At 44.8% G+C, this 27,756-nt stretch overlaps 1 protein-coding gene across 6 annotated transcripts in view; it reads right to left on the reverse strand.

Annotated features, from left to right (window-relative positions):
• EPS15L1 (epidermal growth factor receptor pathway substrate 15 like 1) overlaps positions 1-27,756 on the reverse strand; it is a 393,851-nt gene that overhangs the window by 361,002 nt on the left and 5,093 nt on the right. For 2 of the 6 annotated variants that reach the window (XM_069767733.1, XM_069767730.1), the window contains exon 1: positions 15,396-15,495. The exons of the other annotated variants lie outside the window; for them this stretch is intronic. In XM_069767733.1, the coding sequence (XP_069623834.1) occupies positions 15,396-15,419 (24 nt within the window). In that variant the 5' untranslated portion in view covers positions 15,420-15,495. Of the gene's footprint in view, positions 1-15,395; positions 15,496-27,756 lie in introns of those variants that run through there. 6 annotated transcript variants of the gene reach the window in all.

The raw sequence follows: 27,756 nt of genomic DNA on the forward strand, positions 1-27,756 counted from the left end.
GGAGGGGAATGAGGAGGAGGAGATGGAGAGCAGACTTTATGTGTAGCTGCCTTTCCAGTGACCCTCACGTTACATTCATCTTGGTCAAAAATCAGTACTGGCTATTCACCCTGCTTGACCCACACTACAAGAAAAACCTTGAATCTCTCCTTTCTGAGGCGGGGAGGCCTACTAAAATGGTGCTGTAGCGAAAGGCCATTGTAGAAAATATGTTGGAAAAATTCCCTTTAGACAAAGCAAAGAGCAGGGTGCAAGCTTCCTTGCCCAACCAAGGAGGAGAAGCGAGAGACACTCACAACAGGTACAGCAGAGTCAAGGGTACACTGTTAAATCCCTGGGAAATTTCATGACACCCTCCCAGCATCCAGGGCCTGATGACAGGGTATTTTTGATGAGGAGGGAGAAGTTTTTAAAGATGGTCAAGCAATACCTGGCCAACAAAACCAGCATACTCTCCAATTCCTCTGTGACCTTGAGCTATTGGGTCTCAAATCAGGACACCTGGCATGAGCTGTACCTCTATGCTTTGGAGGTGTTGTGCTGCCCAGCCACTAGCGTTTTGTCTTAGCAAGTTTTTAGTGCCGCAGGGAATAAGGGGGTGTCAAAACAAACAGGCGCTTTCACCTATCAACAGAAAGTGCTGACAGGCTCACTGTTAAAAATGAATACCGCTTAAGGTACCGTCACACTAGACGATATCGCTAGCGATCCGTGACGTTGCAGCGTCCTCGCTAGCGATATCGTCCAGTGTGACAGGCAGCAGCGATCAGGCCCCTGCTGTGCTGTCACTGGTCGGGGAAGAAAGTCCAGAACTCTGTTTCGTCGCTGGACTCCCCGCAGACATCGCTGAATCGGTGTGTGTGACACCGATTCAGCGATGTCTTCGCTGGTTACCAGGGTAAACATCGGGTTACTAAGCGCAGGGCCGCGCTTAGTAACCCGATGTTTACCATGGTTACCATCGTTAAAGTAAAAAAAAACATACTTACCTACTGCTGTCTATCCCCGGCGCTGGGTTTCTCTGCTCTGGCTGTGAGCACAGCGGCCGGAAAGCAGAGCGGTGACGTCACCGCTCTGCTTTCCGGCTGCCCGGCGCTCACAGCCAGAGCAGAGAAGCACAGCGCCGGGGACAGACAGCGGTAGATAAGTATGTAGCGTTTGTTTTTTTTACTTTAACGATGGTAACCAGGGTAAACATCGGGTTACTAAGCGCGGCCCTGCGCTTAGTTACCCGATGTTTACCCTGGTTACCGGGGACCTCGGGATCGTTGGTCGCTGGAGAGCTGTCTGTGTGACAGCTCTCCAGCGACCAAACAGCGACGCTGCAGCGATCCGGATCGTTGTCGGTATCGCTGCAGCGTCGCTTAGTGTGACGGTACCTTTAGATTAGCCCTAACTTTTCCACACCACCAGATGAGGGTAGCACATAAAGTGTTTTTAATCTTCAATATTTTAAGAAGGTCCTTCAGCTGTTGCCTTCAAAGGTCTATGGATAAGCATGCTTATTTTTTCCAGGCTTTGCACAGTGCGCAGAGCCTTTATGAGTATAGGAGTAACCCAACTACATGTTGTTCACAATATCTGAATGACGCACTACAGTTTGTGTCTTTAAGGGTTTATAGATGACTCTACTTGTAATTTTTGGCAGAATTTGCACATACTGCATAGTCTTCATTAGGGCTCATTCCCACTTGTGTTGAAATCGGATGAATGCAATCTCATTAAAAAAATAGAATTGCATTCGGACCAATATTATTCTATCATTGTGTGTTCATGTACGCTTTTTTTCCAGCTCGGATCGCATTACGATCGGACTGGAAAAAAGTCGGAGCATGCTGTGATTGTAATCTGAAATTGGATCGCATTACTCAATAGAAGTCAATGGGTGCGAGAGAAAAAACACACAGCACTCGTATTATGCGAGTGCTGTCCGATTTTTGCACACCGATCGCATTTAAAAAGCCGGCAATTCATGTGCCGCATAAAGTAAAATCACACTGACAAGTTAGAATAGATAAGATATGCAGTGGAGAAAAAAAGTATTTAGTCAACCACCAATTGTGCAAGTTCTCTCACCTAAAAAGATGAGAGAGGCCGGTAATTGCCATTATAGGTAGACCACAACAAAGAGTCAAAATTGAGAAAACACATCCAGAAAATCACCTTGTCTGATTTGGCAAAATTTATTTTTCAAATTATGATGGAAAATAAGTATTAGGCTATGTGCACACGTAGGAAATGTGGTGCAGAATTTTCTGCACTAAATCTGCATCTACTGTCAGAATCCGCAGGTGAGTTTTTTGTGCAGATTTTACCACTGTGGATTTCTATATAGAGGGGTGCAGAAATGCTGCAGAACTGCACAAAAGAAGTGACATGCACTTCTTTGAAATATGCAGCGTTTCTGCGCAGATTTTTCTGCACCATGTGCACAGCTTTTTTCCAGGACGTCCTCCTGACAGCACCCTGGAGGACGTCCTCCTCCTTGCTGGGACAGGAAACACACGAGTTTAAAAGGTCAAGTCCCACCCACAGTCCTCAGTGTTTTTCCTGTCCCTCCAAGGAAGGGACGCACGAGTGAGAAGCTGCGCAGGACTTACCGGAGCTCAGGGGGATCGTGCGGCTTGCCAATACCCTTCCCCCTGTCAAGAGGCTCAGGGCAGAAACCCTCCGGTGGGGGGTCCCTCTGCTCCAAAGACCAGGAGTGGGACGAGGCTCCTGGTGGCAGCCGCTCCTCCCGGTGGGAGGCTCTCGGCTGCGGACGCTATCCACGCGGTGTGCGGCCATCCTGGGCAGCGTGGTATCCAGAACGGCGTCTCCAGGCAGGAAGTCGTCAGAACGCGTCACTTCCGGTCCGTCGGCATTTCGTTACCGCTACTTCCGGTAACGCTGTATGTGCGGGGGAAAGCGTGCAGTGAATCGCACAGCGGCAGAAGCGCTCCTGATCTGGCGCTGAGAGCTGCGGGGACCTGCTACCCTCATCATGGAAACAAGCACTCCAACCGAGGAGGGGGTAAGTGCGCATGGCGCAAGTTCCCCTATCTATATGCAGAAGCAGGCTCACCCCAGTGCTTATCCCTTCTTATGTCATTTAAGGATAAGGGAAACCCCGCGGGTCCTCCTGTTCAGATTAAGAAATCCGGCAAGGCATCTGGGAAATCCTCTAGATGTCCCCTTTGTAATATGAAGCTCCCGGACTCCCATGGGAAATCCTTATGCGGGGACTGCACAGCTAAGGTCGTAAGGGACGAGCAACCCACACTGCTGGCTGAAATGAGATCCCTTATACGCGAAGAAGTACAAGCTTCTTTGTCCACCATGGTGCAGAAATCCAGTCCTATCCCCAGCCGTAAGCGGGCCAGACGGGAGCAGGATTTAAGAGAACAGGAGGTTACTTCTGAGGACAAGTCTAACTCAGAGGACTTTGTTTCAGAGGAAGAGGGAGAGCTTCCGTCAGGAAGCCAAGATTATCAAAGAAAATACCTCTTCCAGGCAGAAGACACAAATGATCTGGTGCAGGCGGTGCGATGCACTATGCAAATAGAGGAGACATCTAAACCACAAACCAGGCAGGACTTGATGTTTGGGGGACTTATGTCACGTCAGCAGACAGTATTTCCGGTTAGCGAGCACATTAAGGCCATGATTCTGGAAGAGTGGAAAGAGGCAGAACGCCGGCTGGTGTTATCCAAGGACTTTAAAGCTCGTCTACCTTATGAGCCTGAAGACATAAAATTATGGGACGAAGTTCCCAAAATAGACGTTCCTGTGTCAAAGGTGGCTAAGAAAACGGCCATACCTTTTGAGGACTCATCAAACCTGCGCGATCCTATGGATAGGAAGGCTGACATATTGTTAAAAAGAGCCTGGGAATCTTCTGCGGCTTTAATAAAAACAAATATAGCTGCTACTTCGGTAGCTCGGTCTATGTATCTATGGATGGGTCAATTGGAGGAGCACCTATCCAATAAGACCCCGAGATCCGAAATCATAAATTCTCTTCCTATAATGAAATCTGCCACGGCTTATCTGTCCGATATGACTGCTGAGTCAGTCAGATTTTCGGCCAGATGCAGTTCCTTATCTAACGCGACTAGGAGGGCGGTCTGGCTAAGGTCCTGGTCAGGGGATAATGCTTCTAAATCTAAACTACCGTATATACTCGAGTATAAGCCGAGATTTTCAGCCCATTTTTTTGGGCTGAAAGTCCCCCTCTCGGCTTATACTCGAGTCATATACCCGGGTGTCAGCAGGGGAGGGGGTGCGGGGGCTGTGTAGTTATACTTACCTGCTCCCAGCGCGGTCCCTGCAGTCCCTGGCTTCTCCGGCGCTGCAGATTCTTCCTGCACTGAGCGGTCACATGGCACCGCTCATTACAGAAATGAATAGGCAGCTCCACCCCCATAGGGGAGGAGCCGCATATTCATTGCTGTAAATGATCGGTGCCATGTGACCGCTCAATTACAGGAAGAAGCTGCAGCGCCGGAAAAGCCAGGGACTGCAGGGACCGCGCCGCAGCAGGTAAGGGGAGCGCAGCGCTATAATTACCTGCTCCTCGCTCCGGCTCCGTCTGCAGCGTCCTCTAGCAATGACGCTCAGGTTAGAGGGCGCTGTGACGTAGTCAGTGCGCGCCCTCTGCTGAGCGTCAGTGCTGGAGACGGAGCCGCAGAGGAGCAGGTAATTATTGAAAGCGCCGGCGTCCTGAGAAGAGAGGTGAGTATGTGATTTTTTTTTTTTTTTTATGGCAGCACCAGCAGCATTCTAAGGAGCACCTATGGGGCCATAAAGGTGCAGAGCATATATGGGGCACAGCATTATAAGGAGCACCTATGGGGCCATAAAGGTGCAGAGCATATAAGGGGCACAGCATTACAAGGAGCATCTATGGGGCCATAAAGGTGCAGAGCATATAAGGGGCACAGCATTATAAGGAGCACCTATGGGGCCATAAAGGTGCAGAGCATATATGGGGTACAGCATTATAAGGAGCACCTATGGGGCCATAAAGGTGCAGAGCATATAAGGGGCACAGCATTATAAGGAGCATCTATGGGGCCATAAAGGTGCAGAGCATATATGGGGCACAGCATTATAAGGAGCACCTATGGGGCCATAAAGGTGCAGAGCATATATGGGGCACAGCATTATAAGGAGCACCTATGGGGCCATAAAGGTGCAGAGCATATATGGGGCACAGCATTATAAGGAGCACCTATGGGGCCATAAAGGTGCAGAGCATATATGGGGCACAGCATTATAAGGAGCACCTATGGGGCCATAAAGGTGCAGAGCATATAAGGGGCACAGCATTATAAGGAGCATCTATGGGGCCATAAAGGTGCAGAGCATATAAGGGGCACAGCATTATAAGGAGCATCTATGGGGCCATAATCAAAGGTGCAGAGCATATATGGGGCACAGCATTATAAGGAGCATCTATGGGGCCATAATCAAAGGTGCAGAGCATATATGGCACAGCATTATAAGGAGCATCTATGGGGCCATAATCAAAGGTGCAGAGCATTCTATATAGCACAGTTGTATATGGAGCATCTATGGGGCAATAATGAACGGTATGGAGCATCTATTTTTATTTTTGAAATTCACCGGTAAATGCTGCATTTTCTACCCTAGGCTTATACTCGAGTCAATAAGTTTTCCCAGTTTTTTGTGGCAAAATTAGGGGGGTCGGCTTATACTCGGGTCGGCTTATACTCGAGTATATACGGTATGTTCAATTCCCTTCTCAGGTGAAAGGGTTTTTGGACCCTCCCTGGATACTATTCTGGAGTCAGCCTCCGACAAAAAGAAGGGGTTTCCAGAGGAGAAATCTAAGAAGCCCCAGTCCTTTCGGAGAGGATTCCCCTTCAGGAGGCAGTCTGAGTTTAGAGGAGGCAGATCCAATAGAGGATCTTATAGGGGCTCCCGTAGCCAGGGCTATAGAAACAGAGGTTTCTTCTTCAGCCCTTCCTCAAAATCTAAATCGCAATGACGCCAGTCTTATAGGGGGTCAGCTCCGCCAATTTTCGCACAATTGGGCCCGGATCACCCAAAATCAGTGGGTCCTTCGGACCATCTCAGAAGGCTACAATATCGAGCTCTACTCCCCCCCACCAGACAGATTCATCAGTCCTACGGTAGTATCGCGAGACTCTCCCATGTTGATAGACCTAATGGAGATGCTCTCCTCAGAGGTCATAATTCCGGTACCATTTCCGGAAATAGGCCTGGGGCATTACTCCTCCCTTTTTTCCATAATGAAACCGTCTGGCGAATCTCGCACTATAATAAATCTGAAACCTCTGAATGCCTGGGTCAGGTACAAGAGGTTTCGTATGGAATCCATCCGTTCGGCAATACTCCTAATAGATCAGAATGCTGTGATGTGCACTCTAGATCTAAAGAGTGCCTATTATCAGGTTCCCGTCCACCCTTCTTCTCAGAGGCTTCTGAGGTTTGCGGTAGTTCTGCCGTCCGGGACCTGTCACTTCCAGTTTCAGTGCCTTCCATTTGGTTTTGCCTCAGCACCTCGTATCTTCACAAAGCTGGTGTCGGAGATTGTCGCTTTCCTAAGAAATCAGGGGATCAGAATAATCCCTTATCTCGACGACTTTCTCCTGGTGGTAAGAACGCCAGAAGTTCTATCAGACCACAGGAACCGAATTATTTCGTTGATGGAAGAACTTGGTTGGGTCATAAATTGGCGGAAATCCGATTTAATTCCAGAGTGCAGGAAGACTTTTCTGGGAGTATGTCTGGATTCAATGAACAGAATATCCCTCTTACCCGAGTCCAAGCTGATTGCAATACAGTCTCAGATTTGGCTCCTGCTGGAGCACAGGGTGACAACAAGGACGGCCATGCGAGTCCTCGGCCTAATGACGGCCTGTATTCCGTGCGTAAGATGGGCTCAGTTCCATTCAAGACCACTGCAGAAATTGATTCTTTCCAGATGGGACAGGAGTCTGTCTTCTCTGGACAGTACTTTAGAACTATCACATCGTGTAAGAAGGTCTCTCCTCTGGTGGACAGAGCCAGAGAAGTTAAGAAAAGGAGTGTTATGGTCCACAGATCCCTACGTAGTAGTTACTACAGACGCCAGCGCTTGGGGCTGGGGAGCTCACCTAGAAGACAGGATCCTTCAGGGGAGATGGCCGGAAGACGTCATCCACAGCTCCTCCAACTTCAAGGAACTATATGCGGTCTGGGAAGCCTTGAGAAGGAACCGACACATCCTGGAGAATCGTCATGTCAGGATAATGTCCGACAATGTGACAACAGTCTCTTTCCTGAAACATCAAGGAGGTGCGAAACACCATGCGCTTCAGGAACTGACAGAGAAGATATTTCGTTGGGCAGAAAGATCGGTCCTTTCTATCTCAGCAGTCCACCTGGAGGGCTCCCAGAATGTTATAGCGGACTATCTCAGCAGAAGAAAGGTGTCTGCAACAGAGTGGGAACTCAACCAGGACGTCTTCCAGGACTTATGTCTTCGCTGGGGAACCCCCTGTATAGACCTATTCGCAAGCAGGAGAAATTCAAAGGTCTCAGAATTCTTCTCTCTGAACCCGAGGGATCTTCCGGAAGGGATAGACGCTCTGAGCCAGGACTGGACGGAACCTCTCTCGTATGCATTTCCCCCTCTGGCGTTAGTTCCGGCTGTTCTCAGAAAGATCAAGGAGGATCGAGCTCTCGTCATATTGATCGTTCCATACTGGCCAAGAAGGAGTTGGTTTTCCCTTCTACTAGAGCTAGCAATCGAGAATCCAGTAGAGCTCCCTCTCAGAGCGGACGTAATCCACCAGGGTCCGGTATTCCACCCAAACCCAGAGAAGCTCCATCTCGGCATGGATCCTGAAGGGTCCATCTTGAAGGCAAAGGGCCTATCGAGCCAAGTAATATCTACTATGAAGTCTAGTAGGAAGCCTGTTACGTCAGCAATTTACTTGGAAATTTGGAGACGGTTCTGTCTGGAGGGTGGCAGGTCTGAGGTTACGGCAGGCACTCCCGACTTACCCAGAATTTTAGATTTCTTGCAGGCTGGGTTTGACAAAGGTCTTAAACCAAGCACATTAAAGGTGCAGATCTCGGCACTTAGTTCTTTCCTTGACTATCCCCTAGCGTCACACCCATGGATAGTTAGATTCATCAGAGCCACCCAGAGGTTGCGCCCCACTATCAGACATATGTCACCTTCTTGGGACCTTAACCTGGTCCTCAGATTTCTCTGCAAAGACCTCTATGCGTTAGTGGATAATAGGCCCATTTCCATTCTTACACGTAAAACGGCATTTCTTGTGGCAGTGACTACGGCTAAAAGGGTGGGGGAAATTCAGGCCCTGTGTACTAGGGACCCATACCTCCAAATTAGAGAGGATTGTATAATTCTTAAACTCGACCCCTCTTTTATTCCAAAAGTAGGAACAACTAAAAATAGAAATCAAGAGATCGTGTTACCATCTTTCTGCAATAACCCTGCTAATGCTAAAGAAAAGGCCCTTCATTCGCTGGATGTCAGGCAGGCAGTTCTAGACTACCTGGCAGCCACCAACGCTTGGCGCATTGTCCCAAACCTATTAATTTTGTATGGGGACAAGAATAGGGGTAAAAAGGCCTCTAAGGCCTCTATGGCACGGTGGATCACGTCGCTAATCTCTGAGGCCTACCAATCTGAAGGGATCTCTCCTCCGGAGGGTCTCCATGTACATTCGACTAGAGGGATAGCTACTTCTTGGGCAGAGAGGGCAGACGCCGCGACATGGGCTAGTGCCAATACCTTTTGCAAACACTATAAACTTGATGTTTTGTCTGGTCAGCATACTGCATTTGGGAGAAAGGTTCTCCAAGCGGTAATCCCACCCCGAGGAGGTGCTTTGGTACTCTCCAGGGTGCTGTCAGGAGGACGTCCTGGAAAATAGGTATTAAGCTTACCGTTAATGATGTTTCCAGGAGTCCATCCTGACAGCACGGGTAGTTCCCTCCCTGTATTATTATATTATGCATGGTATTCTAGCATGTTTGTAACCTATTCCTAGCATATGATGTAATATGTTCCTGGTTATAATGTAATATGTTTGTTACCATTAAACAAAATTTTTTCTGCATTTCCTTGAGGCGGTTCTTGTTACAACACTGAGGACTGTGGGTGCGACTTGACCTTTTAAACTCGTGTGTTTCCTGTCCCAGCAAGGGGAGGAGGACGTCCTCCAGGGTGCTGTCAGGATGGACTCCTGGAAACATCATTAACGGTAAGCTTAATACCTATTTTTTTCACATTGATTTACATTGTACTGTAAATCACAGTGCAGTTCTGCAGCGTCTCTGCTGCAGAAAAATCTGCTGCAGTTCTGCACTAAATCTGCACTAAATCTGCACTAAATCTGCATCGTGTGCACATACCCTTAGGTCATTAACAAAAGTTCATCTCAACATTTTGTTATATATCCTTTGTTGGCAATGACAAATGTGACAATATGACTATGGGGTTAGCAATGGGGGCTTTTTGACGCTACTCCATTACTAACTTCGGGGCTTGATGTCACCTGACAATACAAAGGTGACATAACCCACCCCCCCCCAAAAAAAAAAACTATCATCCCACTTGCCACCACTACAGGGCAAGTGGGATGAGCGAGGTTAATTGCTAGAATTTGCGCATCTTATGGATGTGCCTTTTCTGGGGCGGCTGTGAGCTGATGTTTTTAGCCTGGGGGGGGCAATATTGATGGCCCCTTCTTAGGCTATTAATATCAGCCCGCAGATGTCTGTCTAGCCTTTGCTGGTTACTAATTATAGGAGGACCCTACTTCATTGTTTTAGGGGGTTCTGCAAATTTAATAACCAGTAAAAGCTAAGTATACAGCTGAGAGCTGATATTAAAAGCCTGGGAAGCTCCATGAGTATTACCCCCTATCCAGGCTATAAACATCTGCCCCTCTGCTGGTTTGGAAATGCGGGAGCTCACGCCAATTTTTACATAAAATAATTTATTTAGTACTAAAATACATGTACAGTAAGATACACAAGCACTAATTATATATGTGACTGACATCTTGATATCTATGTATTGTGCATATATACAGTACAGACCAAAAGTTTGGACACACCTTCTCATTTAAAGGGAACCTGTCACCTGAATTTGGCGGGATCGGTTTTCGGTCATATGGGCGGAGTTTTCGGGCGTTTGATTCACCCTTTCCTTACCCGCTGGCTGCATGCTGGCTGCAATATTGGATTGAAGTTCATTCTATGTGCTCCGTAGTACACGCCTGCGCAAGGCAAGATTAATTTCAGTGCAGGAGTAGTGGAGTGTCAAGTTGATGGTAGGATGAAATTGATTAAACTGTTCATGGAACGTCTTTAGCCGTGGCTCAGACTCCATCCATATGATTAAAATGTCATCAATATAGCGGTAGTATGCCAGAGGCCTGATGGGACATGAGGACAAAAAGTCACTTTCAAGCTTGGCCATGAAGATTTGCATGCTGTGGGGCCATTTTACTTCCCATTGCTGTGCCAGTCTCCTGTAGATAGATCTTCTTGTCAAATTCAAAGTAATTGTGGGTGAGGATGAATTTCATAAGTTTCACCACAGAATTTGAATCCGTCCCTGTGTTTTCCAGGAAGAATTTGCAGGCATTTATTCCATCCTTGTGTGGGATATTGGAGTACAAAGATTCCACATCCATGGTGGCCAGGATGGTTCCTTCTGGTAGAGGACCTATTGCTGATAGTTTATTCAATAGGTCAGTTGTGTCCTGAAAGAAGCTCATTGTATCCTTTTCCAGTGGTTTAAGAATACCCTCTACCCATCCAGATACCTGCTCAGTAAGGGTGCCCACACATGAGATAATTGGTCTTCCTGGGTTTCCAGATTTGTGGATTTTGGGAAGCATGTAGAATGTCCCTGCCCTTGGACTATCTGGTATCAGGATTCGTCGGGCAGACAAGATACCAACTTGTTTAGTTCCTTGTAATAATCATGTGTAGGATCCGACTCCAATTTTTTGTAGTAGCGGGTGTCCATAAGTTGTCAGTTTACTTCCTTCATATAGTCTGATGTGTTCATCATGACTATTGCACCTCCCTTGTCAGCAGGTTTGATGATGATTTCTTTGTTGGTTTTCAGAGACTGTATGGCCTTTCTCTCCTGGGCACGGATGTTGGATGCTTGTGTCCTGTTAGTATCTATGATGGTGGATTTTATCAAATGTCTGAAGGGGTCTATATATTTATACAAATGAGGGTTGCGTCCAGGTGGAGGTGTCCAGTCTGACCTCTTCTTTGTTGTTAGGATCCCTTTTTTTTTGGAGAAAAACACACTGAAAAATCACCGCAGAAAAGCAATATGTGGAACAAGTCCTTATACCTTCCTTGGTGCTGATTTTAGTTCTTGTGTGTTGTACTTCAGGTTCCTACCTTTTGTCTCCTTACACCACTCTTGAGCCCTACACTGCTGCCTTTTTTATACAATGTATACAATGTACTAATCATACAGACCCCCATATAAAATACACACCTATATATTCATATATATTTACCTTTGTGCACAGCTGCTGATTATCTTTAAATGTCTAGAAAAGGCTGTAACGCAGTATCACACCAAACAAACAAACCTCTCATTAGAGCAGATTAAGAAGGCCATATAAATCAGAATGAGATCGGACGCAATGCTCAATGCTTGCAGTAACCAGAGGCGGCTCTCCTGACCTGAGCATGACAGATTCATGTATTTCTATGAAGCTGTCACACTTGAGTTGGGACAGCCACCGGCCATCATGAGCATTGCATTCTGATCTCAGTCTGATTTATAAGGCCATCTGACTGAGCCATTATAGGGGCATCAATTACTGAGAGCATCTGATTAGCGGGGTGCTGGGTGTCACACCCCCACCGATCAGATATGGCCATCAAATGTAAAAGTCTCAGACAACCCCTTTAATTTTATTTAAAAAAAAAAAAAAAAAAAACACCTTACAGCGTTCCTCCGCCAAGGAGATCAGAAGATGCACAGTGATGAAAAAAAAAATATGGGCCCTTGGAAACAATGGGCACCTCTGACTATTGCATTGCAAATCATAGGCAAACTCCTGGTCTGTGGAGGGTTACATTCACCCCCAAGCCTGTTTTCACCTTCCTGCCAGACCAAATTTTACAATTCTGACCAGAGTCACGTTATATCGTAAAAACTCTGGAACGCTTCAATGGATCCCACTGATTCTGAGACAATTTTTCATGACACATTGTACTTTATCTTGGCAGTAAATTTATATAGCTATTTTTTGTGTTTGCAAAAATTTTCATTAAAATGCCAATATTTTAACAATCTTCAAACTTAATTTTTATGCCCTTGAACCAGAGAGTTAAATCACACAAAATAGTAAATAAATAACATTTAAAATGTCAGCTTTATATCTGCATTATTTTTTCAACATTTTTTGTGTTAGGGAGTTAGAAGGCTACGTGCACTGCGGATTTTGATTTCCATAGGTTTACATGGTACTGTAAACTCAGGGAAAACAGCTGTGGATCTGCAGCGTCAAAACCGCTGCGGATCTGCAGCAAAATTTGCAATGTGTGCACATATCCAAAAGGCTAAGGCTATGTGCACACGTCTGGAATTGCCAAACTGATTGACAGGTTGGTCACACTTGTCAGACATAGTGCTTGACAAGTGTGACCAACTTTTTACTATTGATGCTGCCTATGCAGCATTAATAGTAAAAAGATAGAATGTTAAAAATGTAAAAAAAAATCGTGATATTCTCGCCTTCCGGCGGCCCCCGCAACGTTCCCGCTCCTCGCGATGTTTCCGTTCCAAGCGATGCCTCGCGGCAATTACCCCAGATGACGTAGCATCACGCGAGACAGCTACGTCATCACAGGTCATTGCCGCAAGGCATTACTGGGGACGGGAGCATCGCGAGGAGCGGGGAAGGCTGCGGGGGCCTCCGGAAGGTGAGAATATCATGATTTATTATTTTAATCCTTTTTTTTTTTTTACAGGTATATGGTTCCCAGGGCCTGGAGGAGAGTCTCCTTCCTCTCCTCCACCCTGGGTACCAACCACACATGATCTGCTTACATAGCCCCATGCTGAAAGTAAGCGGATCAATGCATTCCTATGTGTGCGGAATCCCCGCGATTCCGCACAAAGAATGAACATGCTGCGTTTTTTTCCGGAATGTGATTCCGCCGCGGAAAAAAACGCAACATGTGCTCTGAAATTGCAGATTGCATTCTAATAATAGGATGCTTAAAGGGAACCTGTCACCCCGTTTTTTGAGATTGAGCTATAAATACTGTTAAATAGGGCCTGCGCTGTGTGTTCCTATAGTGTATGTAGTGTACCCCGATTCCCCATGTATGCTGAGAAATAACTTACCAAAGTCGCTGTTTTCGCCTGTCAATCAGGCTGGTCAGGTCGGGAGGGCGTGGTGACATCGCTGGTTCTTCCTCAGCTTTACGTTGGTGGCGTAGTGGCGTAGTGGTGAAGACACAGCGCGCGATCTGCGCTGTCATCCCTTTCGTCGGTGGGGGCGGCCATCTTCCTGGGGCCGCGCGTGCGCAGATCGAGTGCTCTTCTGCACGGGGCTTCAGGAAAATGGCCGCGGGATGCCGCGCGTGTGCATTAGAGATCGCGGCGGCCATTTTCCCAAAGCCGAGATGCAAACTCGGCTTTGGGAAAATGGCCGCCGCGATCTCTAATGCGCACGCGCGGCATCCCGCGGCCATTTTCCTGAAGCCCCGTGCAGCAGAGCACTCGATCTGCGCACGCGCGGCCCCAGGAAGATGGCCGCCCCCACCGACGAAAGGGATGACAGCGCAGATCGCGCGCTGTGTCTTCACCACTACGCCACCAACGTAAAGCTGAGGAAGAACCAGCGATGTCACCACGCCCTCCCGACCTGACCAGCCTGATTGACAGGCGAAAACGGCGACTTTGGTAAGTTATTTCTCAGCATACATGGGGAATCGGGGTACACTACATACACTATAGGAACACACAGCGCAGGCCCTATTTAACAGTATTTATAGCTCAATCTCCAAAAACGGGGGTGACAGGTTCCCTTTAATTTAAGCAATTTTTTTAGCGGTTTTATCGCGTTTTTATAGCGGAAAACCGCCGAAAAAACACGAAAAATCCTGAACGTGTGCACACAGCCTAAAGGTTTATCAGCAATTTCTTATTTTTTCCAACAAAATTCACAAAACCAATTTTTTTAGGGACCACATCACATTTGAAATGACTTGAGGGGCCAATGTGACAGAAAATACCAAAAAGTGACACCATCCTAAAAACTGCACCTCACAAAGTGATCAAAACCGCATTCAAGACGTTTACTAACTCTTCAGGTGCTTCACAGGAATTAAGGCAATGAGGAAGAAAAAAATCAAAATTTTACTTTCTCAAAAAAATGTTGCTTGAGCCCCACATTTTGAAATTTCACAAGGGTAACAGGAGAAAATGGACTGTACAGTTCAGTGTGCAATTTCTCCTGAGTACAAGGATACTAGATATGTGGTGAAAAACTACTGTGTAGGCGCACAGCAGGGCTCGGAAGGAAAGGAAAGCCAACTGAATTCTGGGGCACACTTTTGGCTGAAATAGATTGCTGATGCCATGTCACTTTTAAAGAGCCCCTTACATGTCAAAACAGCAAAAACTCCCACAAATAACCCCATTTTGCAAACTGCAGCTCTTGAGGAATTCATCTAGTGGTTTAGTGAGCATTTTTAACCCTTCACAGAATTTTATAAGATTGGGTTGAGTAAATGGAAAATTAATTTTTTTTTTCCACTAAAATATTACTTTGACTCCAAGTTATTCATTTTCAAAAAGAATAATAGAAGAAAATGGAAAGTACAATTTGTTACGCAATTTCTCCTGAGTACACGAATCCCCTATGTGGTCAAAAACTACTTCTGAGGCACAGTGCAAAGCTCAGAAGGAACGTAGCACCATATTGGAGTTCAGAATTTGCTGAAATGGTTTGAGGGTGCCCCTGAGAACAGCGAAATCTGCCATAAAGTGACCCCCCCTTTGCAAACTACGCCCCCCAATGAATTCATCTAGGGTTGAAGTGATCATATTTACACCACATGTACCTCACAGAATTTTATCCCATTGGGCAGTGAAGAGAAAATAATTACCGTATATACTCGTGTATAAGTCGACCGGAGTACAAGCAGAGGCACCTAATTTTGCCTCGAAAAATACATTCTCCTCTAATCCCTATTCTGGTATGCTTGGCTCCTTATCTTCATCCTTGCATGCATGGCTCCTTATTCCCATCCTTGTATGCGTGGCTCCTTATCCCCACCCTTGTATGTGTAGTTTCTACTCCCCATCCTTGTATGTATGGCTGCCCATGAGAAAAGCACATCCTACTTACCTTCCCTGCGCGCCCTCGCAGCATCTTTTTCCGCTTCCAGCAGCTCTTCCGGCAGGGCAATCACGTTTCCCCGCACCTTGTTATTCAACTGTCTCCAGCCTATGGGAGTGGAGAGATGTGAATATTCATTACCTTAATGAGCAAACATCCAATAGAGCCCGGCAGCTGCTGGAAGCCGGTGGCTGCAGCTGTAAATGGGCGTGCACGTGCCAGTGCAGTGAATATTCATTTCTCTTTAGCTGCCGGCACAAGATTTAGCCACAGCCGCCGGCTCCTGCCTCCTGTGATCCACTGCTCCACCGCTCCCCCTCCACAAACTGGGACAATTACTCATGTATAAGCCGAGGGGGCATTTTCAGCACAAAAAAATGTGCTGAAAAACTTGGCTTATACACGAGTATATACGGTATGTTTACCACAAAAACTTTGTTTTAGACCCAGACATTACATTTTGACACTGGGAAATGGGTAAAAAAAAGGCAACAAAATTGGTCACACAAGTTCTGTTGAATGTAGAAATACCCCATATGTGGCTGTACAGTACTGCTTAGCCACAAGGAGGGACGGAGCGCTTTTTGCCTACTGGAGTGCAGATTTGAGTAAGTCGACTATTCTGTGGAACTCAACCCATCGACTAGTCAAAAGATTAATTTGCAAATGATAAACGGACATTAGAAATACTTTTTCTAAAGATCTGTTTAGGCGTCAATTCTAATAAGAGGACTGTTAGGCAGGGAATTTATAAAAGGAATATACAAATCCTGGTGGTTTGGGGGCATGGAGTGTCAAGAGAAGCAATTTATCAACTGTTAATTAACAACTTATCAACAAATTATCAACTTAGTTGATAAATTGCTTCTCTTGACACTCCCAGATCTCAAACTACAGCAATCACCGAATCCCCCTTCTCGAGCAGAGTCAAGGCACGGGATTTCTCTTCCATTTTAAGCTTCTTTCGACCCATTGTGGGAGATAATAAAAAACTGAGGGAGATAATAAAAGACTGCCTAATAGCAAAACTGGCTGAGCTGCACATAACAACCAATCAGAGTGCAGCTTTCGCTTTACCAATGAAGTGAAAACTGAGCGTTGATTGGTTGATATTTGCAACAAAGCCAGCTTTAATATTAGAGAGTTTTTTATTATCTCCCCCATTGTGTACACTTTTAAAAAGTGAAATTATGATGTGGATTTTATATGTAAAGTTTTTTTTTGCTGCGCAAGTGTAAAGATTTTTTTTGCAGGCACTGTAATATCGCAAACGATGGGAACTAGATGACTAGATTTCTGGAGATGGAATGTTGATTATTCTGATATGTATTTGTACTTGGGAAGAAATTATTCTTCTCATATGGGGAAACTCGCATCTGCCTTATAGGGGTTTTTGCTTCTCTCTGGATCAACATGTTGCAATATAATGAACTTCATGAACCTGTGACATTCTTTTCAAACTTTTGTAACTATGAAAGAAAACATATTCAATGAAGTAGAGCTTATTAGAAAATGGGTGAGCTCAATGTTGCTGAGCAGGTTGTGCCAATCAACTTTGGGCAGAGCTGCTAAGCTCATTTATTGACTGCACTGCTGTTATGTGAGGTCAGCACTGCAGGTAAGATAGGAGCAGCATCAGAGATTCCGTACTGGACCAAGCTGCAGATGGAGGCAGGGTTGTTGCAAAACTGAGAAACCCCTTTAACAATTCTATTTTTAAAATAATTCTTACATTACATTATTTTTTCCACACCTGCCCAAAACGTTTGTGTAGTACTGTATGTTTAGAATCAGACTTATACTTCTCTATTGCAATAATAATAGCATTAACAAATTGAAGGAGCCTTCATGGAAAAAATTGTATCTTCTGTCCATTCCTTGCGAATTAACAGTTTTGTTCTGTTTCTTCATTTATAACATGTGACCCACACTGACTCTCCATATCGCACACGGTCTACTGTAGGGACCAGAAGACTGCTTCTTTGTGCATTTCTACAAAACTCATATCAAGGCTCTCAAGAAAGAATAAAACTGACTTCTTTTCTGCCTACAGGAACCTGCTTAAGCCTGAGAGAGTGTGCATCACGTGATCTAACCAAAGGAAATCATTGGTCAGAAATCTACTATGATGTACAACAGCAATGGGCAGAAAATCATTTATTTTTCTGGGAGTGCTTTCTTAATATCATATGAGACTTGATCCTGAAACAGGTTCCACAGCTCTTACTGTTTCTAGATTACACAGATGTTGACGTGGATAATTTCGCAAACTTTACCACTGTCATCCGTTTTCATCACAAGGGCAAGGCTAAGATACCAAGGTGTGGTAAACAGTATAGAAAAGTTACAGAGAGAACAAACATCATTCTAAAATTAATATTGGCTAATTACATAAAATGGCATTTTTTTTAAAGGAGCATTTCACCCCCAAAGGCCAAAACCCAAATTAAACTACCTGAAACACTTAAATCAATACTTAGCCATAATAAAAATCATACCAGCAGTGTACATTTTAGTGGCTGAGAAAACGACTTACGGTACTTTATATAAAGCGAGGGTGTTTTGGTGCACTCAGTGTGCCGTTACACTACTCAATTTGCATTCTAAGCATTCTCCCAGACCCTGTTTGACAGTGCTTACTTTCCCTCAGCAAACGCTGCCTGAACTACCCTGTGGTACACAGACACTGAAGGAGACACCAGCAGGGCTCACAAAGGTCTCAGTGCAGACACGCTCTTATCCTTAGAACCAACCAATACTCCTATAACAAAAAAGTGTCTGGCTGAGTAAGAGATGCACCTAAGTATCACGTGATAAACCAAAGGAAAAATGGTGCAACACACCGAACAGGGCGCCACATTATTACTACGTGAGTTTGCCTCTTATACTCTATCTGATGCATGGTAACCAGTAGGGGATGTACTGCAGTAGATATGTGGGCATACTAACTATACACTGCTCATAGCCTTAGGGGGATGTTGTTAGCCCTCCATTGGGCTACTCTAGTTTTTTAACAAAATCAGTTATATTTTATATTTAATAAAGTTGATATATTTGTTAGAATTTTTTGCAGAACCTTTTTTCTTTTGTTCTATGACGCACTAACCCTTGTCTGCAGCTGATAATTGGAAGAGTAGTGAGCGGCGACCACAGACAAGAGCCAGGGATGAGATTGCACTAGTAAAACACGGGTTCACAAATAATTCTATGAAGTTAAACATTTTTTTTTAAAACAGTCAAGAAAATGTTTTACCTCACAGAAAGAATCAGTTGTGATCCCATGTCTGTGTACTTTTTTTGCTTCCTCCTCTCCTGCACAGTAGCTGTGGTATGATCAGACCATGTTCCTGCACGGTCAATCACAACCATCACACCAGGGCTGCCACAAGGAATTTCAGGGCCCCATACTGGCAAAATTTTACAGCCCCATTGAGATTCCGCCCAGGTTCCACCCCAGCTCTGACTCCACCCTTCGACCTTTCACAGTACCCCAACCCACTCTTGGAAAAACACCACTTCTTCACCACGTCCTCACCAATCACACATTAACAGTTCCCATCGAACACCATATCACATACACTGCTCAAAAAAAATAAAGGGAACACTTAAACAACAGAATATAACTCCAAGTAAATCAAACTTCTGTGAAATCAAACTGTCCACTTAGGAAGCAACACTATTTGACAATCAATTTCACATGCTGTTGTGCAAATGGAATAGACAACAGATGGAAATTGGCAATTATCAAGCCACACTCAATAAAGGAGTGGTTCTGCAGGTGGGCACCACAGACCACATCTCAGTACCAATGCTTTCTGGCTGATGTTTGGTCACTTTTGAATGTTGGTTGTGCTTTCACACTCGTGGTAGCATGAGACGGACTCTACAACCCACACAAGTGGCTCAGGTAGTGCAGTTCATCCAGGATGGCACATCAATGCGAGCTGTGGCAAGAAGGTTTGCTGTGTCTGTCAGGATAGTGTCCAGAGGCTGCAGGCGCTACCAGGAGACAGGCCAGTACACCAGGAGACGTGGATGGGGCCGTAGGAGGGCAACAACCCAGCAGCAGGACTGCTACCTCAGCCTTTGCGCAAGGAGGAACAGGAGGAGCACTGCCAGAGCCCTGCAAAATGACCTCTACCAGGACACAAATGTGCATGTGTCTGCACAAACAGTTAGAGACCGACTCCAAGAGGATGGTCTGAGTGCCCGATATCCACAGATGGGGGTTATGCTCACAGCCCAACACCGTGCAGGACGCTTGGCATTTGCCACAGAACACCAGGATTGGCAAATTCGCCACTGGCGCCCTGTGCTCTTCACAGATGAAAGCATGTTCACACTAAGCACATGTGACAGACGTGACAGAGTCTGGAGACGCCGTGGTGAGCGATCTGCTGTCTGCAGCATCCTTCATCATGACCGGTTTCACAGTGCGTCACTAATGGTGTGGGGTGGCATTTCTTTGGAGAGCTGCACAGCCCTCCCATGTACTCGCCAGAGGTAGCCTGACTGCAAATAGGTACAGAGATGAGATCCTCTGACCCCTTGTGAGACCATATGCTGGTGCGGTTGGCACTGGGTTCCTCCTTATGCAGGACAATGCCAGATTTCATGTGGCTGGAGTGTGTCAGCAGTTCCTGCAAGATGAGGGCATTGAAGCTATGGACTGGCCCGCCCATTCCCCAGACCTGAATCCGATTGAACACATCTGGGACATCATGTCTCGCACCATCCACCACCGTCACGTTGCACCACAGACTGTCCAGGAGTTGGCGGATGCTTTCGTTCAGGTCTGGGAGGAGATCCCTCAGGAGACCATCCGCCACCTCATCAGGAGCATGCCCAGGCGTTGTAGGGAGGTCATACAGGCATGTGGAGGTCACACCACACACACTACTGAGCATCATTTCCTTGTCTTGAGGCATTTCCACTGAAGTTGGATCAGCCTGTAACTTAATTTTCCACTTTGATTTTGAGCATCATTCCAACTCCAGACCTCCGTGGGATATTAGCTGATTCTGACAGCTTACACCTAGTACTTACTGCCAGGAGCGCTGTCACAATCCATTTTTGGATGCGTGGCAGCTCTGGTTCCACTATGATTTAAAATGTAGCTTTTTTCCTTTCAGGCCAGCAGGGGTTAATGTCAGTTTCCCTTGCTGGCTGTGTACTGCAATTGCAGAGTTGCTAGGTCAGGTGTAAGTATGCTTCTGGGACATGGAGTTCTAGGGTGATCATGCCATATCGGGTGTCGGCCATTCTCAGCCTGGGGACTTTTCTGCTGGAGTTACCCCCAGTCATGCATGTTCACAACATATTCCACAGGTCGGCGCTCTGGAGATTTGTTGCGCCTCCAGAGCTTATGCTATTGCCATCTCCTTTGCGCTGCGTTTGCCGTAAACCTGAGGATCAGGTGACTGCGGAGGTGAATTTTAGTGGAATGAGGCACCCTCACCGTATGTCGTTTCCGGTGATGTCCGTTGTTGAGGGTCGAGAGGCCCCTCTTTGAAAGGGGGTACTGTCATGATTCATTTTTGGATGTGTGGCAGCTCTGGTTCCACTATGATTTAAATGTAGCTTTTTTCCTTGTACTGCAATTGCAGAGTTGCTAGGTCAGCTGATGTGGGTAGTGACCACTCCCACCATCCTTTAAATAGTCACCTGATGCATCAGCTGAATGTCGTGATAGAGCAATCTATGTTGACCAAGCCTGGAGTAAGGAGCTCTCTGGTTGCAGTGGTGAATCTGCTGGTTTCGTGGAGCTCGTGGTCTGGATGCCTTTCTTCTGCTGTGTGGTGCTTTGCACCGGAGAAGTCTATTAAGCTAAGTTTGGTGTTTTTCCTTGTCTGTCTTATGTTTGTCACTGTCCCCTTTGTTGTACCATCTGCAGTGGTGAGGCTAGAGCCCTTGCCGGCCAGTGCACTGGCCAGGGTAGTGTGAGGCGACATCGAGGGACGAGGTTCTTGATGGCGGCGTGGGGAGAGGGGGACCCGCTTAGGGCGTTAGGGGAGTGCAGTGACATGCTCAGGTTGGAGCTCATGAGTTGTCCATCCCACATTCCCTATCGGTAGAGCCTTCCTCTCCCCTTTACCATCCCATCGTGTGTCGTGCCGTCCGCTTACCGACCTCCCCTGGTGGGATTGTGACATGCACTCTACACTTTAACCCCCTAATTAAATTGCAGCAACATTGAAAAACGGGTTGTAGTGGTGTGCCATTTGGCTTGATATTGATGTTATTTATATCTACAGGAGTTAGGATGCAATAGCTATCCATATCATCAATATCCAATGTGGCTGCTGGATATTCAGATTTTGACTATTACTTTACCTTTTTATATATATTCCACTTGGATATTATTATTAGTATAATGAAGAGACTACTATTATTATTTGAATAATGAAGATGACTGCACTATGCACTTTTTTCGTTACTTAATGCACTAGGGTATTATTATCCTTTAATGTGCAGCAGCCAGACAGTGAATTTCCTGTCACACACAGCTTTCCTGTTCTCCTTCCAATACGTATTATTGAATACGGATTTTTTTTTTCATTTGTGTCAATTCATCTGGCATACCTTGCCCCTCTTATACATATATTGTGTTATTTCGTTTTTTAATCTTTTGTTGTGTAATTATGTTTTTATCATGTCTTTTGATTATACATTAATAAAGCCATTACATTATATTTACCTTGTTTGATTACATATTTTGGTTGGTTTGGCACTTATATGGTATTCATAGGTTGTTATATTTTTTATTTATGATATTTCTTTTCTATATAGGAAATGTAAATACCTTGAGGGGTCCAGTTTTCAAAATGGTGTCACTTGTGGGGAGTTTATACTGTTTAGGCACATCAGGGGCTCTCCAAATGCGACATGACACCCGCAGACATTCCATCAAAGTCTGTCTTCCAAAACATCACTCCTTTTCTGAGCCCCACAGTGCGCCCAAACAGTGGTGTTCCCCCACATGAGGTATCTGCGTACTCAGGAGAAATTCCACAACAAATTTTGGGTTCCATTTTATCCTGTTACCCTTGTGAAAATGCAAATTTTGGAGCTAAAAGAATATTCAATGCTATAAACTTCTGTGAAGCACCTGAGGGTTCAATGTGCTCACCAGACATCTAGATAAGTTCCCTGAAGGGTCTAGTTTCCAAAATGGTGTCACTTGTGGAGGATATACACTGTTTAGGCACATCAGGAGCTCTCCAAACTCCAGGAAATTTTGCATTCAAAAAGTCAAATGGTTCTCCTTTCATTTCGAGCTCTGCCGTGTGCCCAAATAGTGACTTTCCCCCACATAAAGTGTATCAAGATCAATAGATCAAAAGAAATTGCACAACACATTTTGCGGTCCATTTTTCCTGTTGCTCTTGCGGAAATAAAAAAAAACAAACTTTGGTTCTAAAGTAAAAAAAAAAATATGAAATTTTTTTTACTAAAACCCTTCCACTAATTCAGTTCTTAGAATGGGGTCACTTGGGTATTTTGGGCACAAAAATCTAAAAGTTTGAGAATTGCAAAATGGAAAAAATGTCTTTTTTTTTTTTACAAAAAGTCAAAAGTCACAAAAAAAAAAAAAGTCATAGCAAACAAATGTTACCACCATCTTCATGTACAATATGTACGAAAAAACAATCAAAAAAGAATCACTAGGATCCATTGAAGCGTGCCAGAGTTGGCCTGGTCAGGAAGGTGAAAATAGGCTATGGGGCTAAATTGAACAGTCATCCTGTGCTGACAGAGTCCATTTAAAGGGAATCAGTCACGTTGTATATACAGTCCGATCTGTGGACAGCATGTTGTAGAGGAGCTGATCAGAATGATATATAGGTTCAGTATTACTTGTATATTATTCACTGAAATCCCCTGTATTTGTATGGGCGGTTCTACTAGTGATTGCCAGCACTGTCTACATGCACAGTCATACATTAGAGACTCAGTCACTGAATAGGACAGCCAACTTGGACATGGATGCGTAAAACCACCAATAAAATAATGCAAGTTTTACAGAAACATTTCCCACACATGTATATCAATCTGATCAGCTCCTATAACAGATCAGAGACCATCTTCAACATGATCGGTTCCTTTAAAGCTTAAAACAAAGACAGCAGGTCTAAGCTACGGTATATATATTACATATAAATCATAGAATATAATCCTACGACAAAGTATAAAACAACTCCAACATACATATTTAATGGATAGGCCTCACTTCTCATTAATATATAATAGACGGCTGCAATAAAAATGGCCAGGAAATAGACATAATGAGGTGTTATTAAGCAGCTGATATCCATGTACAGGAAGGAAAAGCCATCTCCCTGTTTCCTTATAGCTATTCCTCACCTCTAACCCCAGTCTGACCAAATCACCCCAAGGGATTCCCCACTGCAAGCAAAGTCAATAAAAGAAAAATACAAACAGTGCTAATGAGCCTAATTCTGAGGGAAAATTACAGTGCAGGACAGGATCAGAACATTACCAGGCTTATATATGTCCTGCATTAGGCAGCTGATCATCAAAAATGAATTGATTTTTTTTTTTTTTTTAAACAGTCTGCCAGAGTACATTGCACTAATATTGAATGAGAGTCTCTGTGGACAATGGAAATCTATTATTACTAAATGGAAAGATACACGTAGAGTAACATCTGGAACAAACTATGCACTTTTCCAGTCACAAATACTTTTAACGAAATGAAAGACACAAAATGAATGTTGTAAAAGGAACTGAAACTATATATACAGTAAAGGAGCATTTGTCACTGCTACATAACTGCTCTTACAGAGAAGACATCACTGCCATTATTAATCAACAGGCAAAAATACTAAATAGCTGTGAGACACTCGAATGTACAAATCAAAGACGAGAATGTTGTTGAGTTAGGCTAAGTTTACACTAGGCGTTATTTCAGCAGCAAAACCTCATCTATTGGCAGGAAAGAAGCTGCAGAAAAAAAAACATTCCTTGTTTTTTCTTGCACTTTTGCTGTGGTTTTGGTATACTAGATTTGTCTCTTGTGTATGCTGATAAAGTTTAGAGTTGAAAAAAGTCCTATTCTATAAAATCAGGTTTTGGCACCAAAAACGCAGTAAAACCTGATAACTGCATTTTTGGTGCATTTTTTCACACCCATTAATTTCAATGGGTGAAAACCGCTGGTAAAACGCTGAAAGAAGTGACATGCTCTATGTCCAAAAAACCATGCAAAGCACAAAATCCTGATGACAAAAAAATACAGTGTGTGCTTGAGATTTCTGAAATCTCAGACTTTGCTGGTACTGTAAGGGTATGTGCACACGCTGCAAGATTTTGCTGCGGATCCGCAGCGGTTTCCCATGAGTTTGCAGTACCATGTTAATCTTTGGGAAACGAAATCCGCAGTGCACATGCTGCGGAAAAAAACACGCGAAAACGCAGCGGTTTACATTCCGCAGCATGGCAATTCTTTGTGCGGATTCCGCTGCGGTTTTACACCTGCTCCAATAGAAAACTGCAGGTGTAAAGCCGCAGCGGAATCCGCAGTAGAAACCGCGATAAATCCGCAGTAAAAACTGCCGTGGTTTTGCACTGCGCTTTTTCCAAATCCGCTGCGGAAAAATCCGCAGTCCTCCAGAATACGTGTGCACATACCGTAAAAAGCAGCTGAAAATTTGCATGTTAAAAACGCAGCAAAAACGCCCTGTGTGAACTTAGTCTTAAAGTTGAGAGTCCTCTACCTGCAGTAACCCTAAGGCTAGGTTCCCATTGCGTTAATGGGACCACGCTAACGGACAGCGTTGCACGGCGAAATTAACGCTGTGCAACGCGTCCGTTAGTGCGCCCATTAACAGCAATGGGGACGCGCATCACTAGTACGTGCCATTTTCGGCACGCGCTAGCGATGTGCCGGTGTTTTGTGGCGCGCCGAGGACGCCGCTTGCAGCGTCCGAGGCGCGCCCGCGGTCCGTTCCCCGCTCTCGCAGATCGGAGATCTGCGAGAGCGGGGACGTTTAACGCGATCCCTTTACAACACATTGCGTTAGCGCAATCCGCTAGCGCTAGGCACTAAACGGATTGCACTAACGCAATCTGAACCTAGCCTAATAATTTATCAATAGAAACTAGCTCTTTTTAACACACTAGGACACATGCACACGATGAGTATATGGTGATTATTTTACATCAGTATTTCTAAGCTACTCCCCTAACCCAAACACACACTACACTAGTAGCCTCTGAGATGGAAGCAGAAGTCCTGTAAGAGGACATCTTCAAATGTATTTTTTTTTTTCTCTAATGAGTCAAGGTTCAATTTTTCTGTACTTTGATGGTTATAATCAGGCACAGCTCTGCAGCAGGGCTGCTAGCACTAAGAGGAATATTGCTATTGCAAATGTTTGTCTCATTACAAAGATCCCTTCTGTTGTACTGTGATAGATCTGTGGCACCGTTAGCTCTGCAGTGAGTTCAGAGCTGTGTGTGATTACGAGAGCCAACTATCAGTCATTACATGTTCACACTGGTAACTCCCTCTTTCATCTATCTATATATATAATTGTCTAAGGGTTTTTCCGTCTGTCTGTCTTGGAAATCCCGGCTCTCTGATTGGTCGAGGCCGCCAGGCCTCGACCAATCAGCAACGGGCACAGCGATGATGATGTCATAAAGGACGTAGAAATCCCGCGTCTGATTGGTCGAGGCCGCCAGGCCTCGACCAATCAGCAACGGGCACAGCGACGATGATGTCATAAAGGACGTTGACATCTCACGTTTCTGATTCAGCGACGGGCACAGTATCGACATAGATGTCATAATGGTTGCCATGGCGACGATGATGTCATAGGTTGCCTCGAACAATCAACGACGGGCACAGTCTGCCGCGAATTCTGGAATCATCATTGTCCATATACTACGGGGACATGCATATTCTAGAATACCCGATGCGTTAGAATCGGGCCACAATCTAGTATATATATATAATTGTCTAAGGGTTTTTCCGTCTGTCTGTCTTTCCTGGAAATCCCGCCTCTCTGATTGGTCGAGGCCGCCAGGCCTCGACCAATCAGCGACGAGCACAGCGACGATGATGTCATAAAGGACGTAGATATCCCGCATCTCTGATTGGTCGAGGTAACATGCACATGCAAATTAATCCTACCAGTAAAGTGGCAATGCATGTGCAAATTCGTCCTACCAGTAAAGTGGCAATGCCTGTGCAAAATGGGAATAAGGGCGTATACACCCACTGTTGAGGAAGCTACAAGGCGAAACGGCGCTGTCGGGGTGCCCGAGGAAGTACATACGAGGTTTAACGCCACATGTAAGTTACGTTACAGTGTATCAGCTACCTTATTCCCATGGTTATATAGGCCCAGTTTGCACATGCATTGCCCCGTTACTAGTAGGATTATTTTGCACAGGCATTGCCACTTTACTGGTAGGATTAATTTGCATGTGCATGGCCACTTTATTATCAGGATCCTGACATTGAGCAGTTTCTATGTGAAGGTGTGGCATTGAGGCTGACATTACCTTGCTGTTTTTGCACATATGCATTGTCACTTTATATGATCCTGGCATGGAGCAGTTTCTATTTTTTGCATTGTGTTTATATTAAGATCAGGTTAGCTGGACGTTGATTATGATATGTGTGCGCTGTTACCTGTGTGTTTTTGTACTATCCTCGGATGTTTGTGTGATTTTCCCTTTGTTTATTTTTTAATGTATTTTCAATAAATTATTAAATTTTATATGGTCTATTTAATTTTTTGGTTGTTACCTCTATATTTCCCATGTGGTATGGGGGATGTTGATTAAACAGTCACAGTGTCACGTAGTTCAGTCACTTTTACTGAACACGTTCTGTCAGTCACAGTGTGATGCAGTTCACTCACGGTTGCTGAACATGTTCAGTCAGTCAATATGGTGTACAAAAATATTTTGGGTTGATAATGTTAACATATATTAGTGTCGATGTACTTTCATCCAATGATTTATTTAAATACATTTAGATATTCGTGTAATGGTTTATATATTTTGATGATCTGTTTAATAATTTTGTTCAGTTGTATTAAGTTCTATGAGCAATAAAATTTATTGATAATGTATATATTTTACCCAGAAAATCCTGTGTATTAATTGCATTATTCTTAAATCTTCATAAATAAACTACATACATATTCTAGAATACCCAATGCGTTAGAATCGGGCCACCATCTAGTGTATGTCATAAAAGATTATTTTTCCGGAAAAAAAAGGACGTGGGCTCCCGCACAATTTTCTTAACCAGCAGAGGGAAAGCAGATGGCTGGGGGCCGATGTTTATAGCCTGGGAAGGGGGTAACACCCATAGAGAGCTACTGTAAGCCGC

The sequence above is a fragment of the Ranitomeya imitator genome, chromosome 1, assembly GCF_032444005.1.
Source record: "Ranitomeya imitator isolate aRanImi1 chromosome 1, aRanImi1.pri, whole genome shotgun sequence".
Classification (NCBI taxonomy): domain Eukaryota; kingdom Metazoa; phylum Chordata; class Amphibia; order Anura; family Dendrobatidae; genus Ranitomeya; species Ranitomeya imitator.